Source organism: Culex quinquefasciatus, chromosome 3, assembly GCF_015732765.1.
Source record: "Culex quinquefasciatus strain JHB chromosome 3, VPISU_Cqui_1.0_pri_paternal, whole genome shotgun sequence".
Classification (NCBI taxonomy): domain Eukaryota; kingdom Metazoa; phylum Arthropoda; class Insecta; order Diptera; family Culicidae; genus Culex; species Culex quinquefasciatus.
In genome coordinates, this window is record NC_051863.1 from 56,815,476 (window position 1) to 56,828,188 (window position 12,713).

The following is a 12,713-nucleotide window of genomic DNA, read 5'->3' on the forward strand; positions in this document are numbered from 1 at the left end:
CGGGGTCCGGCGAAATATTTCGTCGGGGGGTCTAGAGCAATTTTTTTTTTGAAGATTTTTTTTCGATTTTATAGGATTTTTCTTCAGAAAAATCGATGGAAATCGATGGGTTCATGTTCATATCCATCAAATTAAAGCGACTCTAAACTACATATTTGACCTCAAATCAAAAGTTTCCAACCCAAATTTACCAGATTTCTTTGGAATAATCCCAACATTCAAGCTGTAAACCTCAAAACGACCAAATAAAAATCTTTTCTTTGTAAAATTTTTCATAAAAATACAGCAAAAGATTGCCCGAATACAAATTCAAGCTTAAACCATTGCTAAAATTAGAGTTTTTCATTTAAAAGCTATTTATTACCCAAAAGGTTCCCAAAATATTTTTTTCAATCCTCTGCCATCCAACACTAAAATATTTTAAAGCATTTCGAATCAATCACATTGTAGAGAACAAAACCCCCCCGACGAAATATTTCGCCGGACCCCGCAAAATGTCGGGAAAGAGCCCTTCTTTCATGGTGCCAAATATCAGACTTGCCGAATTTTTTATCTTAATGTTCTCGGAAAAATACACCGCGGTCACGCGCAAAAACAGGAAAATGACGAAATCGGCAAAACATGTGTGGGTTAAATTTCAAAGATATCGCAGTTTTAGTGAAAAAAGTTGATTTTTTGCCGATTTCGTCCTTTTCCTGTTTTTTTGCGCATGGGGCGTCGAAAAACTCAGTTTTTATTTTCAAAAAATCCTACCTCGGAAACGTACGGTTCGACATCGCCATTTTTTTTATTTGTAATGTGAAATTTTTCGAGGAATCCGATAAGGCCGATGCAAATATTTAAAAAAGTTTTTGTCCCTCGGCCCTGGCCGAGGTCAAGGGGGCAAAAATAAAAAAATGTAAAAATTTAAATAACAAGCCATAGTCTTTGCATTTAAATGAAAAAAGTGTTTTAAAATGCATTTTACACTAGTTCAGTTGTTTTGCAATCTCTAGTTTTCAAAAAATCTAAGATCTGACAAAAATAAAAATTGTATCGAAAAAAAAGATTTTGCATCGAAAATTTTCAAAAAAAATTATGATTTTTTAATAAACCCAAACATGCTAAAAATGATTTTAAACGCAGAAGAATGTATTTTAATTTGATTTCAGTTGGTTGCACTTGAATTTTCATTGAAATTTTGAAGTTTTTTGTAAATTTTTTTTTTTGCCCCCTGATTTTTCGGGCCAATTTTGAAGGGGGTGACAAAACTTTTAAAAATATTTGTACCAGCCTAACAATATTTTCAGACATAAATTCTTTGGTCCAGACACAGTCAAAACATCATTTTATGTTTTCATATGACTTTTTGAAATGTTGAGCTAGATTTTTGAAACTTCTTACTATTTTGCTCAAATAGCCTAACAAATTACCTTTCTCTTGCGTCTAAGACAGCTAAAATCTGATAAAATGGCGCGGAGATATGATTTTTTGAAAAAAGTGATCACATTGAAAATTGTAAAAGTGACTTTTTGATGTAGCTTCGATACGAATCGATCTAATAATGAATATCCAGGAAAAAAGTAAAACCCTAGAAAATAATTATTTGTTTAAATGTATTTATGCTTTATCACCTCGAAAGGATCGCAAAAAAAAATTATAAAACGGTTAAGAAAAGGATCACGAAAAGATTTTTCTCAAGGAGGTATTAGACTATGGCAAACAAACTCGCATTTTTTGACAGTTTGGCAGTTTGCCTGCATTTGTATGCAAAAAGGTCAGCCTGCATACATTTCGCATTGTTTGCGAGTTTGAAAAACTGTTAAACACGAAGTGATACGCAGCAAAAAAAGAAACAGAAGACCCAATCTCTGAGTTTTCGGTCATTCGATTTTTTTTTTGTATTTTTTAATCCGCCCGTATGCCCAAAGAAGCCATTTTGCATCATTAGTTCGTTCATATAATTTTCCATACAAATTTGGCAACTGTCCATACAAAAATGTTACGTGAAAATTCAAAAATCTGTATCTTTTTAAGGAAGTTTTCCGGTAAAAATATTTACGAGACTGAAAAACCAAGTCTGTCATATAGAAATTGCCAAAAACCACCAAAAAAAACCGTTTTTTCAACATTTTCATTTTTAAAACCGCTGTATCTTCCCAAGGATAGGACATAGGACAATGGTCAGTATGGAGACTTTTATGTAAAATTGTCTGAAGAGTCGAATCCCACTACCGGTTTTCAAAAATTTTGACGTTTAGACCACTTTAAAAAAAAAACAGTTTAAGTAAATGATTTTTGTATTTTTTAGGAGAGACATACCATCCTGCATTTTTCGTCAGTTTTTTGGTTATATTTTAGGCTTTTTTTCTCCTCAAAAATTTTGAACGAAAAAAATCGTGACTTCACCTTTAAATTTAAGTTTTAGACTTAAAAATCAAAAAATCTCATAGATGTGGCGTGTATTTTTGTTTCAGTGTATTTTTTTTTTCAGAAAGCCCGTCCAATTTCCTACAAGTTTGTCTTTGACCACTTTTTGATACAAAAGTACCAGAAAAAAATCCTGATTTGAGCTGGAATTGCTCATATGTTTTAGAGGACATCAAATGCCAACTTTTCCTAAATTTCCAGAATGGGCATAAAATCTTTGACCGAGTTATGATTTTTTGAATCAATACAGAATTTTTCAATAAAATGGAAATATTGGTCGCAACAAATTTTCAACTTCATTTTTCGATGTCAAATCGAATTTGCAATCAAAAAGTAATTTAGTGATATTTTGATAAAGTGCACCGTTTTCAAGTTATACCCATTTTTAGGTAACTTTTTGGAAAATAGTCAGTTTTTAATCTTTGAGAATTAGTGCCCATGTTTTCCCACCTTTGAAAAAAATATTTTTGAAAAGCTGAGAAAATTCTCTCTATATTTTGCTTTATTGAACTTTGTTGATTAACCCTTAGTTGCTGAGATATTGCCATGCAAAGGTTTAAAAACAGGAAAATTGATGTTTTCTGAGTCTCACCCAAACAACCCATCATTTTCTAATGTCGATATCTCAGTAATGGTCCGATTTACAATGTTAAAATATGAAACATTCGTGAAATTTTCCGATCTTTGCAAAAACAAAATGTAAATCACGACTAACATTTCAAAAGGGCGTAATATTGAATGTTTGGCCCGTTTGAAATGTTAGTCTTGATTTTAAATTTTTGAAAATATTTCAAAGGTGGGCAAACATGGGCACTAATTTTAAAAATGAAAAACTGCGATCATTTTTTTGCGAAATTTCTGAAAAGTTGGCATTTGTTGTCCTCTAAAACATATAAAAAAATTAAAAATAGTGTTTTTTTTGCAAATCAAGTTTCAAAGCGAAATTAAAAATCAACGATATTTTTTTACTGTGTATCATTTGGCGAAGACACCAAATCGATCAAAAAATTCCTTCAAAAGATACAGATTTTTGAATTTTCATATATCATTTTTGTATGGACAGCTGCCAAAATTGTATGAAAATTATATGGACAAAATAATAATGCAAAATGGCTTCTTTGGCGAAATCTCATGGAATTGCCCAAAAAAGAATATTTCAAAAAGTTGAACATTCTGAAGTCTTTGAATTTTAAAAATATTAACACAGTTCGTATTCGATTATCAATGTCCTTGTCAAAATTTCACGCCGGGTAATCGAGTCACGAAAATTTTTATTTTTCTCAATACTTTGTTCTCTAGCCTAAAATATCGCTTAACAAATGTTTTTTTTTTAATTAAGATGTTTGAAAATTTAAAAGAATTTAGGAATTTAAAATTTCACGAATTCAAGTATTTTCTCTCAAACTTCAATGCCCGTTTTACCCCACTTCCTTTTGTCGAAGAGGGCTAATCGTTGGCATGAGTTCATCTCACATAAACATAAACAAACGCTGAAAGTTTCATCCAAATCGGAGCACCTCGATACGATCTCTGGAACAAACCGAGTAAAATCTGCAAAAACTGCCTCTTATCTGAAATTTGATAAATTTTTACATGTCAGAAGAAACAAACACGCTTTAATGTTAAATAGCAGAATGATGACAGCATGCTTTATTACTACAACTACGCTTAATCTTAAGCTATCCAGTTCTGATAGTTAAAAATGAATTACTGTAGATTATTCAATATTTGTGACAATTCTGTTTGTAAGTTGCTCTCAACGCTCACGCCCCGCTTCTGACCAGCCCCGAGACTAGATCCCACTTCCACTCCAATCTTACTCTCGCCGCTTATTTCTCCTTCTTCTGGAGACTTTTCAAGCGTTCCAGCCGCTGCAGCAGCGTCGGATGGGAATGGTTCCAGGCCGAGTACATCCAGTCGTAGATGGGGAAACCCAGATTGTCGATGTGCAGCTTGACGAGGGCCTTGCCCAGTTCCTTCGAATAACCCAGGCTGTTGGCGAACTCATCCGCTTGGTACTCAAAGCGACGCGATAGGATGGTCATGGCGAACGAAATGACGGTGTTGTACGGCGCGAGGACATACATGACGATCACGAGGAAACCGATCAGGATGGGCTGAACGTTGGGCGGGAATCCGACGGCTTGGTAGAGTGGGGAATACTTGAAGAGCTGCGAGAAGGCCATGAAGATGAGGAACATTTGCACCTGCATGATGATGATGTTCTTCCGGATGTGGCCGAGCTTCCAGTGGCCAAGTTCGTGGGCGAGGACGGCCAGAACTTCCTTGTTTTCGCAGCCCTTTCCTTTCTCGTCGTCGGTCAGGGTCGAATCATCAGGCAGGCCTTTGTTCAGCAGGAGCGTGTCGAACAGGACGATTCGCTTAGCTCCAAACAGACCGGTGAAGTACGCGTTGCTGTGTGCCGATCGCTTGGAACCTTCCACGACGAAAAGTTTGCCCAGCGGGAACTTCAACGAAGCCGCAAGCTGCTCGATACTGCTCTTGAGTTCGCCGTCCTCCAGCGCACGGAACTTGTCAAACAGTGGAGCAATGTAAACCGGATAGACCATCATGAGGACAAGCGAAACAACGCCGACAAATGCCCACAGCCAGACGAAGAAGTAGTTGCCACCGATCTGCACAATGTAAACGATCGCCGCCACAATCGGAATCGACAGCATCTGCCCAACCAGGAACGACTTGATCTGGTCCTTGATGAAGAACGCCGGAGTCTGCTTGTTGAAGCCGTGCTTCTCCTCGAGCACGAACGTCGAGTAGATCTTGAACGGCATATCCTTGAACGTCCCGATGATGTTGATCAGCAGCAAAAACACGATGCTGACCTGAATCTCGCTTCCGTTGTCCAACCCAACCCTAGCCGTCACCTCCATAGCCCGCATCCAAACCATGGCCACAAATCCAGTATAAAGCTCGATCGAAGAAATGGCAATGTCGCACACAAGCAGCTTGAACACCTCGTAATTGGCCTTGTCCAGCCCGTACAGGCGGGCCTTCTCGAACGTTTCCTTCTTCATCACATCGCGCAGCTCCGCCGGAATGTCCTTGCTCGTTTCGTACACGAAAATCTGTCGCCGGGTCAGATACAGATTGACCAGATTTTCCAAAAACAGGAAAATCAAAATCGAGTAGAGCGTCAGCTCACTCGCCTGCAGGCCCTCCAGCATGGTGCACTGAAACGGAGAAAATAGCTGTTCAAACGAACTGATTTGCAAACGTTCAAAAATTTACATTATTTCTCACAATCTGGTAGCAAAAAATTTAAAACTCGATCGGAACCAATTTTCTTGCGAGGAATGAATGGCACACGTAAGAGAAGCGGCTTTGCTTTGCTAGAGAAATGTCAACGAAACGAAAATTGATGACAGATTGCCCTCCCGAATGGCGTTTTGCGCAATGTCGACTATGTGATGTAGCAAACCATGGCTTTCTACCTTTCTAGCCTTGGTAGCAAACTGTGTTCTTATTTTGTTCGTTCAGAGGTTCTCAGTTTGGCTTTATTTTTATTTTTCATCTTAGGCCGATGCAAATATTAAAAAAAGTTTTTGTCCCTCGGCCCTGGCCGAGGTCAAGGGGGGGGGGGCAAAAAAATAAAAAAATATAAAAATTTAAATAACAAGCCATAGTCTTCACATTTAAATGAAAAAAGTGTTTTAAAATGCATTTTACACTAGTTCAGTTGTTTTGCAATCATTAGTTTTCAAAAAAATCTAAGATCTGACAAAAACAAAAATTGTATCGAAAAAAAAGGTTTTGCATCGAAAATTTTCAAAAAATCTTAAGAGCGAGTTTTTCACCGATGTGAAACAGGTCGTATCGAGGTGCTCCGATTTTGATGAAACTTTCAGCGTTTGTTTGTCTATGCATGAGATGAACTCATGCCAAATATGAGCCCTCTACGACAAAGGGAAGTGGGGTTAAACGGGCATTGAAGTTTGAGGTCCAAAACACATGAAAAATCTTAAAATTGCTCGCATTTCCGTAAAACTTCATCAATTCCAACTCTCTTAGATGCATTCGAAAGGTCTTTTGAAGCCCTTCAAAATGTGCCATAGACATCCAGGATTAGTTTGACTTTTTCTCATAGCTTTTGCAAATTACTGTTAAAAATTGATTTTTTTAAAACCTTAATAACTTTTGGCAACAGCCTCCAACACCCATACTCCCATAGGTCAAAAGTTAGGGAATTTCATGGACTATAAGCCTTCGGTATTAACTTTTTGGCCAATCGCAGTTTTTCTCATAGTTTTTCGATTTTTCTAGAACAAACATTTTACAACGTTAGTTTTTGCCCTGTAGGCCAAGAAGACGGCACTTTTTGGTCTCAATTTTGTCATATTCGGAATCCTCGGTCAATTTCACGTAAGTTAGAAGTATTGGAGTTGTAATTTTGATTTAAAAAATAATTATATAAAACATTTTTGAAAAAAGAAATAGATCTTATTTACCCTATGATCAATACGTCAAATGCTGTATCAAGTAGACGAAAACTTGTTTACCCCTAATCCGACAAAATTCTAAATAATATTTTAATTAATTCTAAATGGCATTTTTTACAATCAAATTCAAAATTCCAACACCTCAATCTAATGTAAAATTTTCTGAGGATTCCGAATATGTCAAAATTGAGACCAAAAAGTGCCGCTATGGAGGCCTACAGAGCAAAAACTAACGTTGTAAAATGTTTGTTCTAGAAAAATCGAAAAACTATGAGAAAACTGCGATTGGCCAAAAGTTAATACCGTAGGCTTATAGTCCATGAAATTCCCTAACTTTTGACCTATGGGAGTATGGGTGTTGGAGGCTGTTGCCAAAAGTTATTAAGGTTTTAAAAAAATCAATTTTTAACAGTAATTTGCAAAAGCTATGAGAAAAAGTCAAACCAATCCTGGATGTCTATGGCACATTTTGAAGTGCTTCAAAAGACCTTTCGAATGCATCAAAGAGAGTTGGAATTGATGAAGTTTTACGGAAATGCGAGCAATTTTAAGAATTTTCATGTGTTTTGGACCTCAAACTTCAATGCCCGTTTTACCCCACTTCCCTTTGTCCTAGAGGGCTCATATTTGGCATGAGTTCATCTCATGTATAGACAAACAAACGCTGAAAGTTTCATCCAAATCGGAGCAACTCGATACGACCTCTAGAACAAACCGAGCAGAATCTACAAATACTGCCTCTTAAGATTTTTTAACAAACCCAAACATGCTAAAAATGATTTTAAACGCAGAAGAATGTATTTTAATTTGATTTCAGCTGGTTGCACTTGAATTTTCATTGAAATTTTGAAGTTTATTGTAAAAATATTTTTTTTGCCCCCTGATTTTCGGGCCAATTTTGAAGGGGGGGACAAAAACTTTTAAAAATATTTGTACCAGCCTTATTCGCTATTTTTTTTAAATTTGAATATCCCTCAAATGTAAAAAATAGAAGTAAGATCCAAAAAAAAATATAAAAAATCAATTCCAAATTTATAAAATTTAAATCTGAAAATATATTTTTTTTCAAAAACGTTTAAATTCTTTTATTCTTTTATTCTTTTATTCTTTTATTCTTTTATTCTTTTATTCTTTTATTCTTTTATTCTTTTATTCTTTTATTCTTTTATTCTTTTATTCTTTTATTCTTTTATTCTTTTATTCTTTTATTCTTTTATTCTTTTATTCTTTTATTCTTTTATTCTTTTATTCTTTTATTCTTTTATTCTTTTATTCTTTTATTCTTTTATTCTTTTATTCTTTTATTCTTTTATTCTTTTATTCTTTTATTCTTTTATTTTTTATTCTTTTATTCTTTTATTCTTTTATTCTTTTATTCATTTATTCTTTTATTCTTTTATTCTTTTATTCTTTTATTCTTTTATTCTTTTATTCTTTTATTCTTTTATTCTTTTATTCTTTTATTCTTTTATTCTTTTATTCTTTTATTCTTTTATTCTTTTATTCTTTTATTCTTTTATTCTTTTATTCTTTTATTCTTTTATTCTTTTATTCTTTTATTCTTTTATTCTTTTATTCTTTTATTCTTTTATTCTTTTATTTTACCATCGTATTTTTTACGGTGAAGCTAAAAAAAAGATTATTTTGGGTAAAATAAAATATCTGAAAATTTCTAAAATAAAATACAACATTGACAAAAAGTAAGCAATACTAATTTTAAGAGGTCTTCCAAAAAAATCGATTGAACGTTCCAACCACACCTTGAAAACCAACACTTCGTTCTCGCGTGGATACGCCTCAAGCATGCTTTAGTGCCCGTCGCGTAGACGTATTCACAGCTCAGACCGAAAAAAAAACCATTCCGACTGGCAACGCTGTCTCGCCGTCGTCCATTTGTGGGGAACCACGCAAAAGTCAAAACTTTTTTCAGACCACAGTCCAACCAACATCGTCGTGATTAGCTGTACGTTCCGTCGACGGGGCGAAAGAAGTCCAACAATTTAATCGTCGGTGGTGACCACGCGAATTCGCGATTCAATCGAAGATAGACAAGCTTAGTGACGGGATTTGTGAGCACTGCGTTAGTGCTGAAAGGTGGCCAAATTAAAGCTTCGTCGGTGTAAAGGTCGGATAGAAAAGGAAAAATACGCATCAGAATTGCGGTATCTGTCTGTCTGGCAGGCAGACCTGTCCAAGCAATCCGCGTGTCTTGGAGGAAGAGAATTCATGGCCTACCACGGGATAGGGTCAAATTGATCATTAGAGGATTGATTGGGGGAGACGTTTCATAATCCCGCAGGATCATTGCATACTACGGCGTGTTCAAGGAAAAAAAGTGCGTTTCTTAAATTAATTTTAAAAGAAAAACGAAAAAAAAACTCAGGGTTATACTCTGTGTCTGTCTTGCTTGTCTGTCCTACACTGAAATAATGTGCGTGTTGGTGTGATTTTTACATTCTCGTTTCCTTTGCCTGATACTTTCGTGTTCCTTTGTGGTGTGTGATGAATAACAACAACAAAACCAAAAAGAATAACATTCAACATTATTGCTCGAGAAAGATAATGTCGTCACCGTCTTGGCCGTCGTCGCCTTCGTCGTCGTTTTGGGAGCAAAAAGTTTATTACGCTGTGCACTAGAAAGTGAAGGAAAAAATAGCCCAAAATATACGTTTCAGTGTCTGTGTTCTGTGACCAGATTGCCCCGTGGATTACTTGAGAAATAATAATACTAAAAATTGAGCAACTCGACAACGAGAGCAGAATCAGCATCATCATCGTCTATCTCTCACACACTTGAGGTGGAGCAATCCATGAATGAAGGCGAAATTCCTTACGGTAAATTTTTAAAACTTTCGTGTACATTCATGAATACTAACCCTCTGGGTGGCAAATCAAAACACAAACTATGATCTATGGTGTACCCAGACAGAAGCCCTTCTAGGAAATCCCATCAAATCATTAGATTCCCGTTCCTAGACCATCATATCCCATCTTGGCTGCTCTGTACCACAGGAAAGGTTCAATGGGAAAGAAGTCAAACATATGAATGTAAGCCTCGCGTAACACGTTCAGTGTTGCCTGTTGGTTGGAATTTTTTCCTCTGCTGAAAAACATGTGATCGAGAAAGTAAGCGATGATAACTTGAAATCACCCCGATTTAATAAGACTTGCAAATAATATATTTCCAACATTTTAAAAATATCACTGTTTTTACTTTTATTATGGACAACATACATTTCTTGCACTATTACAATCCGTACTCGATTTTCAGAAGTCCACCCCAAAATTTCGCTTCAGAAAACGATATGACTCCAAAAATGTTCCTAAGTTATCTAAGCTGGCGACCAACATGGCGGCAATCTTAAAATTTTATTTTGTAATTTTGGCAACCGAACGACTAACGACGAATTCAATTATTGTAAGGTAACTAAACTAACCTTAACAACCCGATTTAATATCACCAGAGGTGAAATACAGCCTTTCTTATAAAATGACGAAACTTTGACAAATATATTGGTGCAACTAATTTTTCAGAATCATAATGATACCACCCAGAATTTGACTTAAAGCTTCGAATCTTTTAAGGCTAAACCTCGAATGTCTTTTTTTTTAATTTCAGAGATACTTTATGGGTCGCTAGATAATTATATTTAATTAAGAGCGAGTTTTTCACCAATGTGTAACAGGTCGTATCGAGGTGCTCCGATTTGGATGAAACTTTCAGCGTTTGTTAGTCTATACATGAGATGAACTCATGCCAAATATGAGCCCTCTACGACAAAGGGAAGTGGGGTAAAACGGGCTTCGAAGTTTGAGGTCGAAAAAACCTAAAAAATCTTAAAATTGCTCGCATTTCCGTAAAGTTTTATCAATTTCAACTCTCTTAGGTGCATTCGAAAGGTCTTTTGAAGCACTTCAAAATGTGCTATAGACATCCAGGATTGGTTTGACTTTTTCTCATAGCTTTTGCAAATTACTGTTAAAAATTGATTTTTTAAAACCCTAATATCTTTTTGCAACAGCCTCCAACACCCATACTCCCATAGGTCAAAAGATAGGTAATTTCATGCACTATAAGCCTACGGTATTAACTTTTTGGCCAATCGCAGTTTTTCTCATAGTTTTTCAATTTTTCTAGAACAAACATTTTACAACGTTAGTTTTTGCCCTGTAGGCCGCCATAGCGGCACTTTTTGGTCTCAATTTTGTCATATTCGAAATTCTCGGACAATTTCACGTAAGTTAGAAGTATTGGAGTTGTAAATTTGATTGGAAAAATTGCCATTTAGAATGAATTAAAATATTTTTTAACAATTTGTTGGATTAGAGGTAAAACAGGTTTTCGCCTACTTGATACAGCATTTGACGTATTGATCATAGGGTAAATAAGATCTATTTCTTTTTTCAAAAATATTTTATTTAATTATTTTTTAAATCTAAAATACAACTTCAATACTTCTAACTGACGTGAAATTGTCCGAGGATTCCGAATATGACAAAATTGAGACCAAAAAGTGCCGCTATGGCGGCCTACAGGGCAAAAACTAATGTTGTAAAATGTTTGTTCTAGAAAAATTGAAAAACTGTGAGAAAAACTATTGGCCAAAAAGTTAATACTGTAGGCTTATAGTGCATGAAATTACCTATCTTTTGACCTATGGGAGTATGGGTGTTGGAGGCTGTTGCAAAAAGATATTAGGGTTTTAAAAAAATCCATTTTTAACAGTAATTTGCAAAAGCTATGAGAAAAAGGAAAACCAATCCTGGATGTCTATAGCACATTTTGAAGTGCTTCAAAAGACCTTTCGAATGCACCTAAGAGAGTTGAAATTGATAAAATTTTACAGAAATGCGAGCAATTTTAAGATTTTTTAGGTTTTTTCGACCTCAAACTTCGAAGCCCGTTTTACCCCACTTCCCTTTGTCGTAGAGGGCTCATATTTGGCATGAGTTCATCTCATGTATAGACAAACAAACACTGAAAGTTTCATCCAAATCGGAGCACCTCAATACGACCTCTAGAACAAACCGAGCAATATTTACAAATACTGCCTCTTAAGAAAAACATTTTGGATTGACATTATTAGAAAAAACGTTACTTAATCCACCCTTTTGATTGATTTGTCAGATCTTCAATGTCTTTTTACAATCTTCCGGACTTTTGCTAAAATATTTTTTTAGCATAACTTTTGAAGTACTTAACTAAACTGCATAATTTTTAATAGTGACTTATGGGACCCCAAGACGGATCGAATGACGCCAAAACGGACAAAATCCGTTCACCCATTGTCGAGATAATCGATTTGATTCTGCGTCGATAGGTACACATGAAGGTGGGTCTAGGAGGTCTAATAGAGAAGTTCATTTTTCGAGTGATTTTATAGCCTTTCCTCAGTAACGTGAGGAAGGCAAAAAGGGTACACTCAACCCCCGGTGGTTGGTCACTTTTTCGTTTGACACTTTTTTAGTTTGTACCCCGTTGGTTGGTCAAAGTCAAACTAAAAAGTGACGAACTGTCACTTTATACACGGCGCTCACGCACACTATCAAAACAAACGTTTAATAGTGTGTTTGATATCCGAGTAAAAAGGGTGTCAATCTTTAAAGTGACCCTGTTCGTTTGACAACAGTTGGTGTTAAACCATCGGGGTTTGAGTGTACTCAGTCTTTAATTAAAAAATATTTATTGATACTGCACTTTGTCGATCTATTATGAGAAGCCAGAAAGAACACATTCACGCGCAGCGTAAAACGCGCAAGCGTAAATGTGCTGGCGTTTATGCTTCGACTTGACGACTTGTTGATCTTTCGAGCGAGAACGAGCCGGGACTTCGAATTTGATGTTCA

At 35.6% G+C, this 12,713-nt stretch overlaps 2 protein-coding genes across 2 annotated transcripts in view; one reads left to right on the forward strand and one right to left on the reverse strand.

Moving 5' to 3' along the window:
* Nucleotides 1-4,024: 4,024 nt before the first annotated feature.
* LOC6039699 (CAAX prenyl protease 1 homolog) lies at nt 4,025-5,785 on the reverse strand. The gene is made up of 2 exons (XM_001849206.2): nt 5,659-5,785; nt 4,025-5,600 (listed from the first exon to the last, which is right to left on the reverse strand). The coding sequence occupies exon 2, from the start codon at nt 5,592-5,594 to the stop codon at nt 4,239-4,241; it is 1,356 nt and encodes a 451-aa protein (XP_001849258.1). The 5' UTR covers nt 5,595-5,600; nt 5,659-5,785; the 3' UTR covers nt 4,025-4,238.
* Nucleotides 5,786-8,745: 2,960 nt separating this feature from the next.
* LOC6039698 (RAC serine/threonine-protein kinase) overlaps nt 8,746-12,713 on the forward strand; it is a 51,786-nt gene continuing 47,818 nt past the window's right edge. The window contains exons 1-2 of the mRNA XM_001849205.2: nt 8,746-9,201; nt 9,396-9,701. The gene's annotated coding sequence lies outside the window, so the exon portion shown is untranslated. The remainder of the gene's footprint in view (nt 9,202-9,395; nt 9,702-12,713) is intronic.